The 21134-nt window shown below is 46.3% G+C and overlaps 2 protein-coding genes across 2 annotated transcripts in view; one reads left to right on the forward strand and one right to left on the reverse strand.

The window, feature by feature from the left end:
- The window catches only part of RAB3GAP2 (RAB3 GTPase activating non-catalytic protein subunit 2), a 49958-nt gene extending 43843 nt beyond the window's left edge, over positions 1-6115 (forward strand). The window contains exons 28-33 of the mRNA XM_015562345.1: positions 393-467; positions 761-979; positions 1732-1821; positions 2043-2264; positions 2850-3008; positions 3168-6115. Coding sequence (XP_015417831.1) covers positions 393-467; positions 761-979; positions 1732-1821; positions 2043-2264; positions 2850-3008; positions 3168-3323 — 921 coding nt within the window. The 3' untranslated portion in view covers positions 3324-6115. The remainder of the gene's footprint in view (positions 1-392; positions 468-760; positions 980-1731; positions 1822-2042; positions 2265-2849; positions 3009-3167) is intronic.
- Positions 6116-6313: 198 nt separating this feature from the next.
- The window catches only part of IARS2 (isoleucyl-tRNA synthetase 2, mitochondrial), a 29034-nt gene continuing 14213 nt past the window's right edge, over positions 6314-21134 (reverse strand). Inside the window, exons 10-20 of the mRNA XM_015562372.1 lie at positions 18002-18104; positions 17237-17330; positions 13922-14030; positions 12874-12976; positions 11913-12038; positions 11097-11228; positions 10675-10781; positions 9930-10075; positions 9128-9318; positions 7777-7921; positions 6314-6800 (exon numbers count right to left, since the gene is read on the reverse strand). Of these exons, the coding sequence (XP_015417858.1) occupies positions 6658-6800; positions 7777-7921; positions 9128-9318; positions 9930-10075; positions 10675-10781; positions 11097-11228; positions 11913-12038; positions 12874-12976; positions 13922-14030; positions 17237-17330; positions 18002-18104 (1399 nt within the window). The 3' untranslated portion in view covers positions 6314-6657. The remainder of the gene's footprint in view (positions 6801-7776; positions 7922-9127; positions 9319-9929; positions 10076-10674; positions 10782-11096; positions 11229-11912; positions 12039-12873; positions 12977-13921; positions 14031-17236; positions 17331-18001; positions 18105-21134) is intronic.

Below are 21134 nucleotides of genomic sequence, written 5' to 3' on the forward strand. Positions count from 1 at the left end.
AACGATCATTGCACACAGCGTCGTGGGGTATTTATTTCACAGGCTTGAGGGTTCGAGTTTTGTTCAGAGGGTTCCGTTCAGTCCCTAAAAGGCGCTCTGAGGCCAGGCTGTTTCCTCGGAACTGTCAGGTGGGACCGTACGAAGTGGCTGTCGAATGGCTGCCCCTGTGACTCTGGGACAGTGAGCACCAGTGCCCGTCCGTGGTGGCGGATGACACGGTGTCTGAACCGTGCACCCAGGACACCAGCTGCTAAAAAGGAACCGTGGTGCCACTTTCTTAAAGCGACTGAAATGTGCTGGTGCCGTCCGTTCAGGGTGGAAAGTGTTGTTTCTCTGAGAGCAGCTGGAGCAGTTTTGCTGCAGGAACTAAGTCTGTTCCTTGTTGAAACCAGGACGTGGGGATGAGCGACACGGCGATGACCTCGTTCCTGGGCTCCTGCTTGGATCTCCTGCAGACTTTATTGGAGGTAAAAGGTGTATTTTCGCTCTAAACTGTCCGAGCTGTTAATTAGTTTGAAACTCACTGGACCAACGAAAGCACTACAGAAATACTTCCATTTATTCATTTCAAAGTTTTGACTTAAGCCTAAATATAGTGCTATTTCTTATTAGAATTGGATTTGGGGGGGTTTAAAATTAGAATTTGGGGGTGGGGAGAACTAGAGGTTTGCACTTTGCTCCGGTGGGCTCTTTAAATGAGAGATGTGCCAGCTCTGCCCTCGCCAGTTCTGAATACGGTTCTCCATTCTGAAACACGCAGGCGGATGTTGGCAGGGATGAGATGCAGGCGCCTGACCTGGAGACGGAGGATGCGTGGCTCGCGGTCGAAGGGCCCATCTCCATCGTGGAACTGGCCCTGGAGCAGAAGCCCATCCACTACCCGCTGGTGGAGCACCACTCCGTCCTGTGCTCCATCCTGTACGCGGTCATGCGGTTTTCTCTGAGGGCCGTGAAGCCACTGTCGCTTTTCGACAGTAAGGCAAGTGCCTCAGGACCAGAGCCGCCTGGGAGCTGGGGTAGCAGGTGTGGGCGGGACCATCACGCTGGGTCCTCTCCTCCCATCTCACTCCCGGGGCAGAAGGGGAGGGCCTGGGACGAGAGCCCGTGGCTTCCGGTTCAGCGGCCACTCTACTCTGTTACGTTTCCTTCCAAGGAACGAACCCTGGATTCTGCTTTGGCTCTTTGGACACACCTGCACTCGAGCAAGGTGTTTTTAAAAGGATTCAGAGTACATCCTGAGTATTAGTTACCTGTTATTGCATGACAGGTTATCCCAGAACCGAGTGGCTGGAGACCAGAAGTGATTACCGTTTTTGTGAGCCGAGAATCTGGGTTCTCCTATCTGGGTGTGTTTCTGGCTCAGAGTCTCTGAGTCTGCAGTAGGCAGGCGGCCAGGGCTGGGGCGGGGGTGGGGTCCAAGCTCACATGTAGGCAGGATTCAGTTCCTCCCACAGGCAGCTCGCTTGCCTCAGAGCAGGCGAGGGACAGGAGCACGCAGGCCGAGGCCACAGCCCTTTTGTAACCTAACTTGTAAAGTGACCCGCTGGCATGGCTGCCCAGGTGCTTGCTAGCAGCAAGTCACCAGCCTCGAGTGACTGCCAGGAGGAGGGGTCCCTGGGGCGCCACCTACCAGATAAATGTTCTTGGAGGAGGAAAAACATCAACCACAAGATAGTCTTAAATGCTTTTTAATCCATACTCATGTTTTCTTGGTCTCTTCTTTCTCTTCAGGGGAAAAATGCATTTTTCAAAGACCTAACTTCAATTCAGTTACTACCCAGCGGAGAAATGGATCCAAATGTCATTTCTATACGACAACAGGTAAATCAGTTGCTGGGTTTGTTTCTGTTTCTTGGGGAAAAGGTAGTAAAACCAAACCCCAGCTGGCCTGTGACGGCTGACCACCTCCGCAGCCTGTGGGGAGCTCGTTTACCTTTACCTGTGTCGCTTCTTGACAAGTGCACAACTTCCATGGGAAAGCCACTCTCACGGGGGTTTTACGGAAACACTAACGGAGGCCACTGTGTCTGTCTCCCTTCAAGTTCTTGCTGAAGGTTGTCAGTGCCGCTGTCCAGGCTCAGCACGCGGGCGCCAGGGAGAAGGAGGCCTCGGACACGGCCCCAGCCGCTCCTCCTGGGCAAGACCTGGAGTGGCCAGTGCTGGCCGTGGACTTGGCCCGTCACTTTCAGGTTAACGAAGACGTGGTGAGGAGGCATTACGTGGGGGAGCTCTACAACTACGGAGTGGACCACCTCGGGGAGGAGGTAAGCCCCTCGGGGTGCTGACTGGGCTCAAGTGAGAAAGGGGATGGTTGGAGTCAAGAACCAGTCAAGGCTCCATAAAGCTTTCTGCTTATCCTTGTGTTAGAGCTTCTGGGCACAAAACAGAACAGAATATGAAAATATTAAAATCCCTGCTTAATGCTGAGTAAAGTCCAGTTTGCAGGCCTGCTCTCTGCACAGGCCTAGCCGTCCGGAAAACAGGCAGAAGCTTGAAAATGACTCACAAGTCGCAGTCGTACCAAATTGGAAAACAGAAATTTGGGTTGTAAATGCCAAGTTTGATTTGGATGATATGTTGCTTGAACAACGTGGAGGTTGAGGAGCTGGCCCCACACGGTGGAAAATCCGTGTCTAACTTCTGACTCCCCAAAACTTAGCTGCCAATAGCCTAGTGTTGACTGGCTATTTGATGAACACATCCTGTGTGTTGTATGTCTTACACATTAAGCTCTTCCATACAGTAAGCCAGAGTAGAGGATGTTATTTCCCATGTTCAAGGGTCAGCTGTACACACGGCCACAGGTCAGAACCAGCTCTCACCCTGGTTGTCCGTGTTCCCCTCCGCAGGCCATCCTGCAGGTTCAAGACAAAGAGGTCCTTGCCTCTCAGCTGCTGGTGCTGACGGGGCAGAGGCTGGCGCACGCGCTTCTCCACACCCAGGCGAGGGAAGGCAGGGAGCTGCTGGCCCGCCTGTCGCCCACTCTCTGCACCTGGCTGAAAGCGATGGTGAGTGCACGCGACGGAGACCACTGGGAGGTCACCGCCCGCCTCCTTAAATACCAGCTCAGGAGAAAATCTTAATTATGAGTTTACTTCGCTCTGAAGAAAAGCGTTTTTATTCAGAAGTGTGTAACTGATAAGATTATTTTTGTGTCCTATTTGTAGGACCCCCAGGATCTTCAAAACACAGAAGTGCCAATTGCAACGACAGCTAAGCTAGTGAATAAAGTCATTGAGCTTTTACCAGAGAAGCACGGGCAGTACAGTCTAGCCTTACACCTGATCGAAGCTGTGGAAGCCATAGCCATTCCTTCTCTATGACCCGTCCACGTGTGTGACTAGCACGTGAAGTAGTGCATGGTTATTTTATATAGTCAGAGCTGGGATTTGATGGAGGGAGTCTTCTTTTTTTTTCCTTTTGTATGTAAAATGAATTTAAAAATATGTATATTACTTTTAAAAAGTACAGTCCTGGCTCAGTTCCACTCCTTTGGTTAATGCCGAAGGTAAAATATAAACAAGTATCAATTATGGCAAAATATGAATATCAATGATACTATTAACTACTCATACAGATGGTTTCCTGTTTATATCTAATTCAAGCACTTAAGTAGCTTTATTGTTAAATTTTGCTATTTAAAATTGGTTATAGTTTACAGATTATGTTCTTATTATAGGATTCTATATTTCATATGCAAATGTTATTGTTCTAAGTAAATTCCAATGGTCATGTAAATACAGTCCCATCAGTAAAATCAGAGAAACGCCCCCCTCACTCTCCTTTCACAACTGTTAGGAAGATGCTTTTGTTACGCGCTTAATCTCTCACGGGACTGCCACCCAGAGTCCTGGAAGCTGACAGGTTCCTTTCCCAGAGGACAGTGACCGTGCAAAAGAGTAACACGGTCAAGGTCATCGTATCCATCAGAAGGGACATTAGCTAGAACCGTTCTGGTACCAAAGGACCTGCCTGTACTTGCCAAAACTGAGAATCTGAGATGTGAGCCACACACCAAAATTAATAACACAAGGTAAGGCTTGCTTTTTGCCAAGATTCAAAAGCGTATCCACATCAGTTCCTTGTAAAAATGTATTATCTTGTAAAACTTACGTTTAAAAAAAGGGGCAAAGATGCTAAAAATGTAAGTCTAGCTTTATTTTTCTTACAAATGTTTAGAAATGTCTGCCGCGGTAACGTTCTCTGTTCTGGGGAACAGTAAGAAAATGCGTCGTGACGTTAAAGCTTTAGCAAACCTACCTCAGGGCTGGCTGAGAGGATAAACACAACTGACCTTGTACCCTCAGTGCCTCGCAGTCCACGTGCCGGGTAATCTGAGTAAAACCCAACCAACCCAACTCTAAAAAGTGCTTTGGGCCCTTCAGATACCAAGCGTTTACACTGGTGTGTCTGGGAAGTAGCCATACCGTGCGGTCAGTGGTACCTGTTGTTCTTCGTGTAGCTCAGTGTGATAGAGGACAGAGGTCCGTGCTGCTCGTCCCTGGAAGAAGCCACTCGAGCAACTGCACGGGGCTGAGGAGTACGTGCTTCAGGGGCATAAAGAAACCCTCTGAGGGCATCCCAGTGTAAATGCTCTTGAACTACAGATCACATCCAAATAGGAACGCCCCTGTCTAAAACTTAGCAACTCCCGCTCCATTGACAACCTCGGAAGAGAGCTGTGCAGGCTGTTGGGCCTGAGGAGGCGCCGGTGCAGGTGGCCCCTGACGCAGGTGGTCTCTGCTGCCCCTCCAGACGCACTCATGGTTTCTGGTAGCGTAGGCAGCTCAGTCACTTGTTACGATCAGTCTGAGACTGGTTCTTCCTGTGAGCTTTCTACATATTCTGAAAGTAGTGATACATTTTGGAAGCTGGTTAAACGTCTTGGAATTACAGGCATTTTTAAAGATTCCATATCACTTTGGGGGGAAGACGAACCTAATCAGCATTTAAGCTAATAAAGCCGCTTGAGCTTATTCTGGAAGGACGCAATCACGTAGAACCATAACAAATCAAGTCTCTAGTTAGATGTGTAACCTAAGATTCACACCCAGAATTTTAACGTTGAGTGCTGAGTTGTATGGTTAAGAAAACAGTTACACAAGTTACTATTTCATCAAGGGCTTTTAAAATAAACCTGACAGAAGGAAGACAGAGCTCTGTGCAGGCAGGTCTGCTCTGCACTTAATAGACACTGAGTGTGTAGTGTACAGACCGATGGCAAGACCATCAGTAGATCGGTCACGAACTGCCTAACTGCAGTGGCCTGGACTGAACCCAGGGTTGCCGAGGTCTGCCTGCACAGTCTGCAGCAAGGAAGAGCCACAGTCAAGGAGTGAGGTTTGACGTCGAGTGGCTGGTTCTGAAACAAAGGGCTTACTGCACTTACCGCAGTTACTGATGGAAGCCAATAACCAGCAGTTTTCCTAGATACACGCCTCCCCCGGCCCCCACGGCATTAAACAGGCGTGGTGCCCGTGTTCAGTCCCGCTGTGATGCTGAAAGAACAAGCATTCACGTGATCACAGCACCTACGTCACAGGTGTGTTTAGATGTAGACTCCCAAGAGCCAGGATGAATGTAGATAAAGAGGAACAAACATGAGGCTTCTAAATGCTGCCTTCCTTTCAAAGAAAAAACGGAAACAACAGGCTCTTCTCCATTTCACCTTCGTTATAAAAATTCATCTTAGGTCAAAGTAAACACCATTACGTTTAACTAGCTTTTTATAAAAAAAAAAATACACGATTAATTGCAATTTAAAACCACAAAAATCTCAGATTAGTAATACTAAGCTTATAGGAATATAACAGACATCCAGTTAGAAGTGTCTGTGATTCTGTAATTAAGAGAAATGTTTCTGAAGCAGCAGGGAAAGCCCCTCAGCCTGACCGGAGTGGATCTGTTGGACTTACAAGGGTTAGCTTTGGCTGAGCAGTCAGCCATCCTGGAAAGTGGAACCAGTGCCGAGTGGTGTGTGGAGCCCTCGGTGGCCTAGCGTCATGTGCTGTAAGTACTAGTCTGTATATGCAGTTCTGTATATACCGCTGTTTCCTGTCTGCTCGTTGTTGTGAATTTATGTATAATAGTGAAATAAACTTCCAGCTTTCATGTTGTTTCCTCAACATTCACAAACCTAAGTACGCACCGTTAGGGTTTTCCCTCGTCTGGGAGAACAGATTCATTGATGTTTCCGTCCCAATCCAACCCCACAAACCAGCTCCTCTGAGAGGTGGGCGTGCGCTGGCGAGGCGGAACGCAGTGCCCTGCAAACCACTCTGAGTGCATAGCACAACTTCTGCACCAACACCACTCGCTTTCCAGAATGCCTTTATTTGTAGACTGAGAACTGGAGTACTGAGCAGGAAGATTTGTAAAATATAAAACGTTCCCTGCTCAGCACACGGAAGGTAAGCGGACTCGGTGCCCGTGTTCTGAGCGAGTCCGTCGTGGATACCCCAGTCTCCGTCTGCACGTGGGATCCTGCAGGTGTATACACATGGTCTTATCCGGTGACGGGAAGAGCTTAGCATTCTGACTGGCGCTCACCCTCCACTCGTGGCCTAAGCGTTTCTCCCCGGGGTTGTAAACAGTCCACCGGACCCGAGCGGTCCGGCCAGGTCGTGCTGGGAGCGCTGTCAGCGGCAGCGCGAGGCACTACTTCCCCCCGACGACGTCAGCGCAGCGGGGACAGAGCGTGTCTGAGGACTCGGCCGTGTACTTCCAGCAGCGAGGGCACTTCTCTTTGGTCGTGGGCGTGACGATCACTTTATACGCGGACTCTTCCCGGATGTCACCGCCTGTGGAGGGAAACGCGTGCTTGACGGGCCACTCACCTCTGTGAGGGCTCCTTTTTGGAGCTTTCTCCTTCCTGCCATGGGAAAGCCTGTCACATGACATACGAATGTAGAATCGCACGGCTGAAGGGAACAGAGGATGCTAAGGCCCAGGGAGGTTAACTGATTGCTCCCCAGCTCAGTTCCAGGCTCCATACCTAACTCAGACAGCCCTCCGGCTCCCAATCTGGGATCCTTCTGGTAAGTATGTGGCTGGAAAGGCAGTGAATTTAAGAATTTTAGAAAGAGCCACAGTAGACAGCTGCAGTGTCCCCGCTTTTCCTGGTCTGGATGAAAGGACACGACACCTTCCACTATGAAGGCCCTCAGACGTCAGACTGGTAACTAAGTTAGTGTCTAGTCGTCGCACCAAGACCGGACGTCAGCGTCGGGGGAAGCAAGCTGAGCAGAGGCCTCGCTGCGCGGTCCGTGCTGCCTTTAAACCAGCGCGTCCTGCCGGGACCTGAGCCCTGGAGGAAGGACGGGCAGCACCCCCTTTCCCGGCACGTCTGCACCTTCTCTGCCGACGTCCGTCTCCACGTCCATCAGTGAGCAGGAGTGAGGCTGACAGAGACCTCACTCGGGAATGGGTTCCATAGAACGTCTTCCCCTCCTCTGGACAGCTGAGTGGTGGTGTAATTTGGGGTCTACCCCGGACATCTTAGAATCAATGCGGGAAGGGTGGGCAGGGCCGGCAGCACTCGGATTCCGGGTATCACAGGACGGGGGACACAGGCCAAACGGGAGTGAGGGTGCTGACGGCCGCTGTGTCAGGACAGAAGGAACCCCCTTCCATCCCTGGCACTGCGTCCCCAAGCTCGTCGGGTGGGACACTGTTGAGGAACCTGCCAGCCCCCATGGGAGGTGCCTCAGAACACAGGCGCCGCTGGACGCCAGCCCGTGCTCCAGGTCCCGCTCGTCCTCCCTCCTCCCTCCTCACCTTCCAGGTTGATGAGGAACGTCCCTCTCAGCTCGGTGGCGTCCGCGGGCATGGCGGGCGGGTCCTGGGGGAGGAGCGTGGTCTGGGAAGCCATCATGAGCTCGTTCAGCTGGGAGGTGCTGGACGTCTCCTCCGCCTGCAGCATCTGGCAGTGAGCACGGGAGAGTCGCTGAGCTCAGTGTCACGTAAGCTGAGGACGGACACTGCGTGTTCGTGAGGAACCCTCTGTACCGCTGCCTCCTGGCGCTACTCCACTAACACACGCCAGTCCTTACTAGTGTGAAAGGTTGGAATGGAAACGTCCAATCAAACAGGACGCAGGCTCCAGGAGTCCAGCTGCCCAGCTCTCAGCCCCTCGGGCACCACCCTGCATCGTGCTGCTGCCCGTAGGCGCGGGGTTGGCACCACCTGACACTGCACCATCGGTGTACGAGGACACTAACTGGGGTGTACGATGCCCACTTCACATTTTTCATTGTGATTTTGATCTTCAAAATGCCCGTGAGCTAAGGGACACTCCTTTTAAAAAGCTCATGAGAAAACAGGAGATTCAAAGAGACTAATTTGGTTTTAACAAATCATGTGGTTAGTAATTGACAGAACCAGGACTTCATCTGACAGCTACTTAGTGTAATTCCCAAGGAAAATATAGTCACGTTTTTTCCAATATAAATGATCCAAACCAGCTGTATTTTCAGCTTATTACTCAGAGCTACTGAATCAAAGGACACGTGACACGTAGGGACAAACCCAGTCGGGCTGTGTGGCCTCGGCCGGGTCAGCATCAGCAGCCCCATCTCCTCACTTGTAAAATGAAGGAGTCAGAACTTCCCAACCATATAATGTGGGTCTATTCTCAATTCTCTTATCTTGTTGATAATCTCATCTATTAGCTACTTCAAGCCTCAGTTCTTGATCAAGTACAACTTAAAAAATTCAAACTGAGCTTACCAACCAAATGAGATGGTCATTTTTTAGAAAACTGGACAGAACTTTGGAGATAAAAATAGGGTGAATGTTCTGAGATCACATGACAATCTGCTGGAACAAATGATCTTTTTCCCAGAATTCAAGAAAAAAATGGAAATCTTGTTTTGGATTTGTTTTGAATCTGATCCACGTGGACAAAAATTCTCAGAAAACTACACTGTTAACACAAAGCTCCGATTTTTGTGTATTCTTATGCCACTGCCCTGGATTTACATGTCATGTCATCTCAATAGCCCTGAGGGCTTGCATTTCAAGTGAAACTTTATTATACCTTCCCTGTCCCAATATACAGATTTTTAAACAAATTTCCAGTGAAACTGTGACCCTAACACCATTTCAAAAGCTACAAATGACTGCTTACCTCGATGATCTCGAAAAGTAGCCCAGGCTCGATGATGATGGTCACCTGGTGCTCGGCTGCATTCTTGCCCGGGATGCTCCTGAGGAAGGCGTCCCGCATGGCGCACGCGCTCTCCATCGCCTCCTCCAGCCCCGGCTTCTTCCAGACGGAGCTGGTGGTGATCCACCCCGTGCGGAAAACGCTCTTGGGCTCTTAACAAACACACACACGAATCTGCATCTACTCTAGACTACCTACCAAGCTCTAACCACTAAATATTCACTATTCACGGGAAATAAGGACTGTTATTTAAGGTAACCATGGGAGGAAATATTACGGAGCTACCCTAAATGTTTACCCGACATTTATTTATGTGAACATTTGGAGATCATGCTCAATTTAAAGGATAAAACATATAGTGAGATCTCAAAGAAAAAAAGATGCCTAGAAGCAAAGAGAACTATCCAATAGTAACAGTAGTTGTTTTGGGGGTAGTCAGATTTATAGTTTCTGATTTTCCTCTAAGTTTAATCCAATCAGAGAAAAAAGCTTATAAAAGCCACCACGTTGTGATAAAATTTAATGTTTCTGATCTTTATAAATATTAAAGGGAAAGTGATTTCTCAATGTCACTGAGCTACTAACATTTCAGAAAGCACGTCCAGGCCCCTCTGAAGCCCCCCGACCCCTCCAAACAGGTGCTGAGGGACTAGGTGTGCCACCCCCATCACTCATGGGGGTCAGGGCCCTTAGGTGAGGGCCTGCCATCAGCAGTCACACCCTCATCACCTTTCTCATTTAGGGAGCAAGTCGCTGCCCTTACCTTTCAGGTAAGGCACATGCTGGAACACCTCTTCAGCCAAGTGAGGAAGGATGGGCGCGAACGAGCGGACGATGACGTCCAGAATTTCCGCCAGCGCAGTCTGGCATGAGCGGCGCTTGGGGTCACTCGCTTTTTCACAATACAGCCTGCACAGGACAGCTTACTCAGCAGCTGGCCACACTGGCTGCCAACACGACCTGTCCCGGGTCCAGCTCATGCTTACAGTGGCTAATTCATGGGCCTAATACCCTTCGAATTCAAGAGTAAGACCCTCTGTCCTACACGTTTCCCCTAACACCCTCCCCTGCGCTCTCCTCCTCCCAGTGTGCCCACCGCCTCAAAACCTCTCAGCAGCTCTGCATCTCCAACTCCCTTCTCCAGGTGATAGGGCCTGGGCTACTGCGTTAAGGGACAACCAAACTAGTAAGTTACCTGGGGTCTTTGAATGTGGCCCCTACGAGGCTGCCTGCCCTTGCGCTTTACTAACTCCCAGAGACAAGCATCCAGAGCAGCTACTGCTGGGCGCTGCATCACACACAGCACCGAGCACGTGACCGTGTTCTTTCACTGTCGTAACCACACGGAGGTGGCGACAGCCGCCCCGAATCACAAAGCCAGGAAGAGGCAGCCTTCACTCTAGAATCCACCTTGGTAACCGCCCAGCTGCCCACCCTGGGACGCCCAGCCCTTGCCAAGCAGGACAGACGAGCAACCCTTGAGTACGGGACTGCCCAGCCGTACATACCTGTCTTTGATTATGCTAAAGTAAAAGTTGGAAAGTTCTCTGGTGTAAAAGGCTTGTAACAGCCGAATCACTTTCCCGAAATCGTACTGTTTATATGCATCGGTGATCTAGGGAACAAAGGCAGAAACATTGGCACGCTGGGATACGCAAAGGGAAGTGCAGGTCGTCATTAGCAGAATGTGCTCCCTAGAAACAGCTGATCTGGGGAGAAAAGGTGGTTTGAGGAGATACCTGGGCCTATTGCAAAGAGGTCGTAAGACTTAAGACCTCAGGTCCACCTCAGAGCATGTGAGGTTTATCAAGGGTAACTTTTCTCAGGGCCGGAGCTACAATTTCTAGCAATTTCCTTGCTGCGCCTCGGATTTCACCACGTACCAGTGCTGGTGTTCCCACTTCCCAAAGGCCAACCGGCGCCCACTCACCTTGCTGGCCAAGTCCTGCAGCAAGTGCAGCACGTACTGGTCTAGGACGTACATCTTGTTCACGGGGATGGAATCTGTCTCCGGGTTGAAACCAGCCACATTTCCCAAAAGAAAGCGGAGTGTGTTCCTAAGCTATTGAAAACAATGAAAAATGTCTACAGCTTGTACGCTCTTACTGGAAAGTTCTCATTTCTATTTCTCTGCAATTAGGTTTTATACAACTCATGTTCTTTTCTTTATGGGCTATTTTTTAAATAACATTCCTAAGTAAGACTGCAAAAAACATAAAACTCATTTTAAGAGCCCAATATAGAAACCATCACTAAGGTACAGTCGGCACATGCCTTTTAAATAAGGGGAAACAGTATCTTCCATGTCCAGACTAGAGTCTCCTTAATGAAGAAACAAACTGCGCTGTGATCAGCGCCTGTGTAAGCCTATCTTACGTAACGTGGCTGAGCGGGGCCGTAGGGGACCGTTCGCTGCGGGAATCGACTCTGTATGGGAGGTCCAGCATACTTGCTGCATTGTCTCGACAGATTCTGTTTTTGTTTACAATGTTAACATGCCTGTCAGCAAAAATGGGTGGATTTTCGAATAAAATACAGCCTACCCCAAAAATATTAGCACAATTTCCCGTATTATGCTATATATTTAATAATAAAAAGACAGTGTATAAAATTATTACTGATTTGTTAAACAAATCATATAGGATATTTGTAAATGCTCATCAGATCTGCAGTGCCACACAATCGGTGCCTCTGTTTTAAAAATAATGGTCTGGTAAACGATTCACGGGGCAACAGGAGCTCTGACCTTGGAGATGTCCTCTCGGGCGGCATTCAGTGCAGAGGGACCCAGTGTCACCTCAGTGAAGACGTTGGACTCGGCGACCCACCAGCGCAGGACATCAGCACCATAAGGAGGCTCTTTGCTTTGATCCTTTTCATTGAGGGAAAAACACACACAAACATAAACATGGCTTCCATTTCCGTTCCAAGCAGGTGAACAAGCCTTCCTGGTATTCCTAAGCCCAAAGGTTTGTGCACAGGTGAGTGAACAGACGCCTGCACTGGAATGAAAGGCGGGCTACACTCGGGAGTCAGGCTGCCTCTGAACAGCACAGGAAAAGGGAGTGCCCCCTGCAGTCCTGTGTGCCACACACATGCTGACACACCGCTTCCCCGGTCACGGTGGCTGCCCAGACCCAGAGCCGCGCCGGATGTCTCCGGACGGAGGGAAGGGCTGCTTTCCCTGTCAATGTTCCCTAGCAACTCTGTACACGGGGAGATGACTCCTGGCCATTAGGAGGGCAGTAAAAGGCCAAAGGAACAACAGTCCGTGATTTCTCTTATGCAAACAACTTCAAAATTAACCAAATTATCAGCAGCCCCAGATTTCATGTTCATTAATGGCGTGCTTTAAAGAGAATTTCGGAGAATAATGAGACATGCATTTAGAAGTGGCAATTTCATTTTTTTCTTAGATCATTTCCATGTAAATGTAAAATTGCAGTTCAGAGCTTGGACAATTACTAAAGGGGTAGCAGGGCTCAGGACCTACCTAAAGATTCAGACCAGAAATGGGTCTAAAAGGGCCGAAATCCACGCCCTTCCCTTTCTCTTTAAAGTCATATTACTTAAGAGTCTAGTGTTAGGACACAGTAAGGCATCTGCTATTCATATAAAAGATGGGTTCGTTTTTAACACTGAAGTGACTACATGAAGGGTCTGGGGCCTTAAAACCAATATAAAAGGAACGTTGAAAAGTCACCTACTTTTCCTCCATTGATGACAACATCAGGATCAATGACATTCCCTAGAGACTTGGACATCTTCTCTCCCTTTTCTCCAAGGGTGAACCCATGGACCACCACCGTCCTGAGAAGGCAAATCCGCTGTTATAATAACCATAATAACAATCATCCCGATCATTTTGAAGGTGACCTATCGCTTTAAAAGTATCTTCGTTTAACACAAAAATGGGGTTTTTCTTGACAAGCTTTTTTTGAAAGTCCAATTTCAGCAGCTCATTTATCATGATTGTTAAATAGTAAGCTCTCTACTTTTACACAGAAACTTTCTTAATGTTTACGTTCCCTAAATAAGCATTTCCTGAGCATCTACTATGTGCTGGTTGTGATCATTAAAACTAACCGGGAAAAGGTATGTTTTAAAAAGAGCAGATTATCACCTCCAATTATCTTGAAAAAGACAATTTAAGAAAAAAATACCTGCTGTTCTATTGGCTTAGAAAAGCATGTTATACAAGAAGCAAACACTTAAATTTGCTGGAATGGGTTTTCATAGTAAAATAGCAAAAGTGTTATTAAGCTCTTTAAATGTTTCTGATTAGAACCTCTATACGCCTATTTGTACAAACAAAAGCAATTACCTATAACTATGAATCCCTAATTTTATAAACCTCCTAATGGGATTGTTCAGTACAGTAGCCACTTCTGGAGATTACAAATGTAAGGACATCTGAGCCCAGGCTGCCTTCGATCGACCTGGGACGCCCTTGTCTCCGTCCCTCTGAGTGGAGTCCGACCACATTGGAGGCCTCGCTCTCCGCAGGTTTCCCTGTTCTCCGGTCAGTGCCGAGTCCCGTATCAGTGACCAGACTTTTCTGCATTGTTACCTCCTTTCTCTTTCTCTCTCTCTCTCTTTTTCCTCTCTTTCTGTCTCTACCTTCAAACTCTGCCTTCTCTCATGAGACTGGAGACTGCAAGCTCATGAAAAGTGGTGTTTGGCACAAGCTGCCACACTGGCAAGACCCAGCAGAAGCAAAGTGTGCGGTGTGTTCAGTTCGGCTGTAATACTCACCTAAAAGGGGCTCTTTTCCTCACGGCCACACTTGTTAACAAGGAAGACTGAAACCAACCACCAAGCTGGTCTTTTCCTTCCAAGTATAAGTCTGCTCTTTGGTCCGTACCTCAAAACAAGCATTGACGAGTACAGAAATGTCATTATAATAGGAAACCAAAAACGGATCTGTACCCAAGCACTGAAAGGATAGAGTGATCACACTTGTTTATTTCCTGTGTCTCAGTAACCAATGGCTGTTACCCTCACTGCCAATTTATTAATCCAGATGAAGAAAATACACCTTGCGTATGAACTCCCAAACCATAGGTAATTAACTTTACAGGTTAATTCACTTGATGTGCACTGTAACTCGGTAAGGCAGGTATTACTATCATCCCCACTTTACAGATGAGGAGGGTGAGACCCTGAGCGGTTTTACTACTTGAACAAGGTCATGCAGATAAGCAGCAGTGACAGATAAGGGTAGGGTCCTGAACCTAGACAATCTGGAGTACATGTGCTCAACCAAAACATTTAATCAGAAAAAAAAAAGAACTCTTGATAAGGGCAAATTATTAACTTCTAATTTGACACTGGCCTGGTAAAAAGATGGGCAAACTATAAAAAAGCCACATGAGCCAGGGGCTGGGGTAGGAGGTGAGGGGGCGGGGTGGTTGGGATGAGTGGCGAAACACAGGATTTTTAGGGCATTGAAAATACTCTGTATGACCTTATCATGATGGACACGTATCATTACACATTTGTTCAAACCCCAGAATCTACATCGGCAAAGGTAACCCTGCTGTCTGTCACCCGTGGGCTCTGGGTGGTGAGGACGTGTCAGTGTAGTTCACCCACGGTAACACATGTGCCATCGGGTGGGGGATGCTGATGGGGAGACTGAGGGGGAGGGGGACAAAGGATACGGGACTCTGTGCTCGGCACTCCATCTTGTGGTGAACCTGAATCTGCTCCAAAATATTAATCTACTTAAAATTTTAAAATAATTCATGTGTTATTGTGTGTGTGTTTTTTAAATCACTGCAATAATTCCTTTAATGTTTAAAGAATGTTTTAGAAATATAGGTATGATTTATTACCTATATAAGATTCACTTAAAAATACTACTCCCTTTCAGGAAGTTTTCAAGTTTCCATTTCTTAAGTTCTATTACCTTGAACTCACAATGAAACCCGCACTTGACCTGGTGTTAAAATTGATAAGCCAAATCTCTTTCACTGCTATAAAACCTGTCAGCAAAAGTAAAACCATATGCCATGTAATCACCAAATTTATCTCATTAAACATTAGCAGGTACTGATGAAGTCTGGTAGCTAAAATTTAGCTCAAAATCAGGCTGATTTTATTTTTCAATAATGTCCTCTCAAGGAAATACGCAGACGTAGGCAATAAGTCATTTCACATTGGACTTGATACCAACCACTTGAGAATGAAAAGTACAACAAGCCTTCTCAGGAAAAGTAGGTGACTTCTTATGGGTTTTTTTAAGGCAGGTCACCTTCACTTCATGGCCTTTTGAATTATGAATTCATCTAGTATCTTGACTCCCACTTCATGTGTAATGCCTATCTTTTCAAGTTTGTTGGGGTTTTTTTGGCCATAAAAGAATAAAAGGAAAGAAAATAGGTAAAATATAAACCAATTATCTAAATCTTATTGACTAATCTCATAAGATTATTTTGTTTACTTTTTTTGAGGAGGAGGAATATAAGATCTGAGTGAAAACTCCAGTCTAAAATGAGACTTATGTATTAGCATAAAAGTAGTTTATATTCTGGCAGCCTCCTATGCATGCAACATACATCTTTAAATAAATTAATTTTCTTCCTTTGAATTAATTACCCAAATGTGACAGGGAAGAAAAACATGGTTTGCTAATCAGGTGTATTTTTATCATAAGTTTCATTTAATAAAGTATTTCTGCCACAAATACTTGGTTCAGAACATCACAAACTAGAAACAGAATGACTAAACGCCATCAGCACCACGGACAGTGGCACGGGGGGTGGGGGGATGCTTAATGGCGCCCCCCACTCTGTAACCCAGGCAATGACCAGGTATAACTGGCACTCGATGATGTGCTTGGTGATGTAAAACCACTTCAGAAATTAAAAAGCAACAACGCTAGCAGCAGCAATTCTCACCAAAGCCAAAGCAGTTAGTGAACTCTGAAATGTACTACATGAGCACTAGGTCACATGTTTTCTCTTAAATACAGTGGGAGAGACTTACGAAATACTACATAAAAAAAATATAAAACTGTATTAATATAACTTACACTTGGCCATGTTACTCTGTATATTTTAGCTGTGATATAGAGTAAACATGAATTTACATGCATTTTGCTTTTCCAGTTTCCTAAGCTAAAAGCCCAAGTGCAGGAATGGGTCCCCTACTGGGATCCACACTACTGTCCTCGCCCTACTGAGGCCTCGAGCCAGAGCATGCCGCAGGGAAAACCTGAGGACAGTCCCCTCCCATCCCTTTAACAACGGCCTCTGCACACAAGCCATTTCCCCACACTCCCTTGCTCCCGAAAGCAAACAGGGCCTCTTGGGCCAAAGCTGGCCCTTCGGAGCAGTGCAAGCACCTGCCTGAGCTGCCACTGTTCCCGGGGCACCTCATCCCGTCTCCTCCCTCCCGGGGACGACCAGCGCACACTTCGCTTTATCGCGAACTTTCCACTTAGTAACCCCAAGGCCATTCTCCTCCAGCAACTGAACACATCCTCTGATGTGCACCTTCTCCTGCTCGCCTAGTTCCTGCCCATAGCTCCTTTCCCTTTAGCCAGTGAGTCACAGACTCACCCTAACTAGGAGTAAGTGTAAAATGAGTCAGTTGTTCATACTGGGGGAGGAGGGGCATGTAGTAGAGAAGGAGAACTGAAAGCCAGGTACTGAGTCCCTGAGCCTGACTCTAGGTTATGTGACCAGCCCCTAACTGGCCTCTAATTCAGTCTCACTGCCTCTCCTGAAAAATGCTGGGCAGACCGTTTCAGTGATGTCCACACTTGCTGTTATAGAACCGGGTGCCTCGGGGTGGCCAGGTGGGCCGGGGAGGCTAAAGGAGGGAGAAAACTCCCATTTTTCTCTATCTCATGTATTGAGGTTCCGTATAAAATTTCATTTGGAAAAACAAACACGAAGTGTACAAATCCTCAGACTGAATGATCTCCAAGGGTCCTTCCGATCTCAGATTACTTAGAGCAGATCTTGCAAGTAAAGCCAGAGGGATCCTGGCTATAGATTCCTGCTAAGTACCGTCTCATAGTCTCAAACTGCCTGACGGGTGTGCAGACTCCGATGTAATCACCTGGAAGCACACAGGCCCAGGAGGTCCCGCTGTCAAACCAGATGTCCAGGATGTCCCGGCCCGGCTCGTACTCCAAGGCGCCGGGACCCCCGACCTGAGGAGACAGGTAAGAGCACTTCAGTGTCACCGGAAATGCACACGAGGAACCCCGGAAGTCCAAAGGACATGAAGTGCTTGCAACTGTTACACTCACATTTTCACATTAAATTTAAAACACTGACAGACATTTCATAATTACATACAACTCACTCATTTGCAGGCCAAAATTAGTAAGGCCACCTGATTTACACGTTTATTCATGTAAATATAAAACTGTAATGTTGCTTTTGTTTTTATTTTCTCGAGATTATGTTCCAGTTCGGATATTTGGTGTGTGATGCCATTGGTTCCCCCTAATTCAGATCCTACAAATTTCTGGTGTACCACTATCAGGCCCTGTTCTCCCAATTACAGCTACTTAAGCAAGTCCATTAAAACTCTGGCCCTCAATGAGATGACAAAAACCCTCCCCACCTCAGCTATATTAAATACCAAGCTTCTCTAGCTAAACAAAAGCGTCTCCCCTCCCTGCACTGACTTCTATTTACAGTGACTAGCTCCTTCACTTTACATCAAGCGTGTCGAACTCGTGGCCCGCCGGCAGCGTTTGACATGCTTGCTTTACGTGAGAATGTACCTACTTTTTTTAACTCCCAAGACTCTCTTCTGTTGCTGGTAAGTCATGCAACACACACAGAGGCTGGTGACGGACGAAGGGAACTTTACCTGAGATAAGACTTCCTTGGGAAGGAGCTGCTCGGGGGGGAGAGTCCACCAGATATCGCTGCCGTGCTGCTCCACCAGCTTAGCAATGTGCTCAATGGTCTGGCTGTTCGACGGGGACAAGACAGAGTTGTTCCATTAACTGCTGTGATTAATACCAACATTTTAAATGTTTTAAAAAGTAATATTTTTCCTATCGCAGGGTATTTTCCTATCCTTTCCCCCAAACGTTAGTGCAGCGGTTCTCAACCTGTGGGTCGAACGACCCTTTCACAGGGGTCGCCTAAGACCATCGGAAATCACATGTAAAATTACATATTGTTTTTGTGGTTAATCACTATGCTTTAATGATGTTCCATTTGTAACAATGAAATTGGGGGTCACCACAACCTGAGGAACTGTATTAAAGGGTCGCGGCATTAGGAAGGTTGAGAACCACTGCTTTAATGGTATTCTCTTCAATTACTTGCTCACTCGGCTGCTGCTATCATCTTAAATATAAATAATATCAATATATCTCAAAAATAATATTAACTCATATGGATCCCCTAAAAGAAAAGAACTTTTCCTATTTCAGTTACTCATTTCCCTTTTTCTATCCATCTATTTCCTATTCAAGCACTTATATTCAAAACCTCTTAGTTTTCCACACACACCCCCCCAATTTCTCCCCAGAGCAGCACATCCTGACAGCCCTACCTTTGAAATATTGCTCCAACTTGTTCTTGATCTAATGCTGAATTCATGCCAGCTCACTGCCACGATTCTGGATGGATGCAATGGTCTCACTTCTCCCCAGTTCTCATCCCTTGGATGTCACCATACCGCTCTGAGAGAACCACACTCCTGAAACGGCCTCACCAACCCCCTCAGACACTTCCAGTGCCCGTCACAGCTCACAGGCCTGAGTCCAAGTCCATGTGCACGGGCAGCGCCGCACCAGAACACCCCCAATACCAGGACGTCCCCTTGGACAACAGATACCCAGGCTGCCATCCTGACCCTGCCACTTTTTATAGAGACCGCGCTCAAGCACTCACACACCTCTCAGTCCTGGTTGTCCTCTGTGTTGCAAATAATAAACTTCATTTGTTCAAAACTATCTACTGAGCACCTCCAATGTCTCGGACAGTGTTCCGAGCACCGGAGACAAAGCAGTTGAGGCAGGTAGGTCTCTGCCCTGATGACCTTCCATATCAGTGATCCTACTGACTTCCTTAGGAAGACGGCAAACTGCCTGGGCTGAGCCACGGACCACTCAGCACAGTGCCTAACACCCAGCAGAAAGCCAGTGAGGGCAGAGCAAGTGAAAACTGAACTTGACCATATCTTTGGGGAGATACAGTTATAAATTATTTAAAAATCAAACTCGGGGAAATTTATACTAAATTTTCTCAGAGGAACAGCATACTTTAACTTATTATCACAGCTTCATGGGCTTTACAACTTCCTCTAGTGGCTTTCCACCGAGTCGCAGTATATATCATGGTCAAGAGCATGGACCCTGGACCCAGACAGCTTTGGGTAACTCCTGGTTCTATCACTGTCTAGCATGTGGCCCCGGGCAAGGCACGTAACGTTTCTGTACCTTGGTTTGTGAAATGCAGATAAGAGTATCATTAAGCAAGCTATCGCAGATCCTAATCAAGCTCATATAGAAGATGCCTGGACCAACGTCTGGTCCCTCTTAGTAAGAAGTAGAGAAGCTGTAGCTATTACTCAAACTGATTCTCTGAAAGTCGGGTAAATTTAGACAGTTCATTTTGTTACCAGAACACACACCCACATTAACAGTTAAATTAATTAAAATAAAGACACTAAAGCCGACTTTTCTGTTATCCTCCTTTCTTCCACAGTCCATCAGCGCAAGTAACGAAGCATTAACTATCGGTCCATGAGAGCCAATGACAATGGACAGAGTAGTGGGTAGGAAAAAGCTTTAAGTTCTTAATCTGCATCTACGGTTTATGAATCATGACTGTGTGGTGCAAATCATTTCACCTCTCTGGGTCTGCTCATTCACCGACAGATGACTGTTTATTTAAAAATGTGGGAAGCAAAAATCACATAAATGGATGGTATAAATTAAATACCTTATAATAGCAAAGTATCAATATGAAGCAAAATATGCTATGAAGGATTAAAAAGTATAATGCTACCAGCATCTATTTTAAAGAAATTAGGAAAAGCAATAATGTTAAAATAGGCACAAGTCCATAAATCTAACACAGTCACACATTTTATTTTGTTAAATATATTTTTTATTTATTTCAGAGAGGAAGATGACTGTTTATTTAAAAATGTGGGAAGCAAAAATCACATAAATGGATGGTATAAATTAAATACCTTATAATAGCAAAGTATCACTATGAAGTAAAATATGTTATGAAGGATTAAAAAGTATAATGCTACCAGCATCTATTTTAAAGAAATTATGAAAAGCAATAATGTTAAAATGGGCACAAGTCCACAAATCTAACACAGTCACACATTTTATTTTTTTAAATATATTTTTTATTTATTTCAGAGAGGAAGAGAAATATAGAAACATCAATGATGAGAGAGAATCATTGAGCGGCTGCCTCCTGCACGCCCCCTAATGAGGATCAAGCCTGCAACTCAGGCATGTGCCCTTGACCGGAATTGAACCCAGGACCCTTCAGTCCGCAGGCTGACACTCTATCCACTGAGCCAAACCAGCTAGGGCAAATCACACATTTTCGATGGACTTTAACAGTAAAGATAAACTTTTCTGATGAGACCATAAAACACTCTGCAATAACTAATTATATGACAATATTTAGTTACTTATTACTAGTTCATGCAGTTTGCACAGAACATTTTATCAGTTAAGAAAATATGAATATACTCCAATAAAAAATCTGAATAAACCTAAATAAGAGAGATACCAGAAAAAGTACACTTATACTACACACAAGTACAATATGCTGTAAAAATCAGTTGCAATTTCAGGTAAACAGTAAAATAAAATAGGAAACCAGTCTTAAATGTTGGAAATACACAGATTAAACGAGTAGTAGAGAAAATAAAATTAAAATTAAAAAATAATACAAAAGTAAAAGTGAATGGTTCAAATTTCATATTCACTTAGAAAATAGGATTGAAATGTTGGGAT

The sequence above is a fragment of the Myotis davidii genome, unplaced genomic scaffold (assembly GCF_000327345.1).
Source record: "Myotis davidii unplaced genomic scaffold, ASM32734v1 scaffold174, whole genome shotgun sequence".
NCBI lineage: Eukaryota > Metazoa > Chordata > Mammalia > Chiroptera > Vespertilionidae > Myotis > Myotis davidii.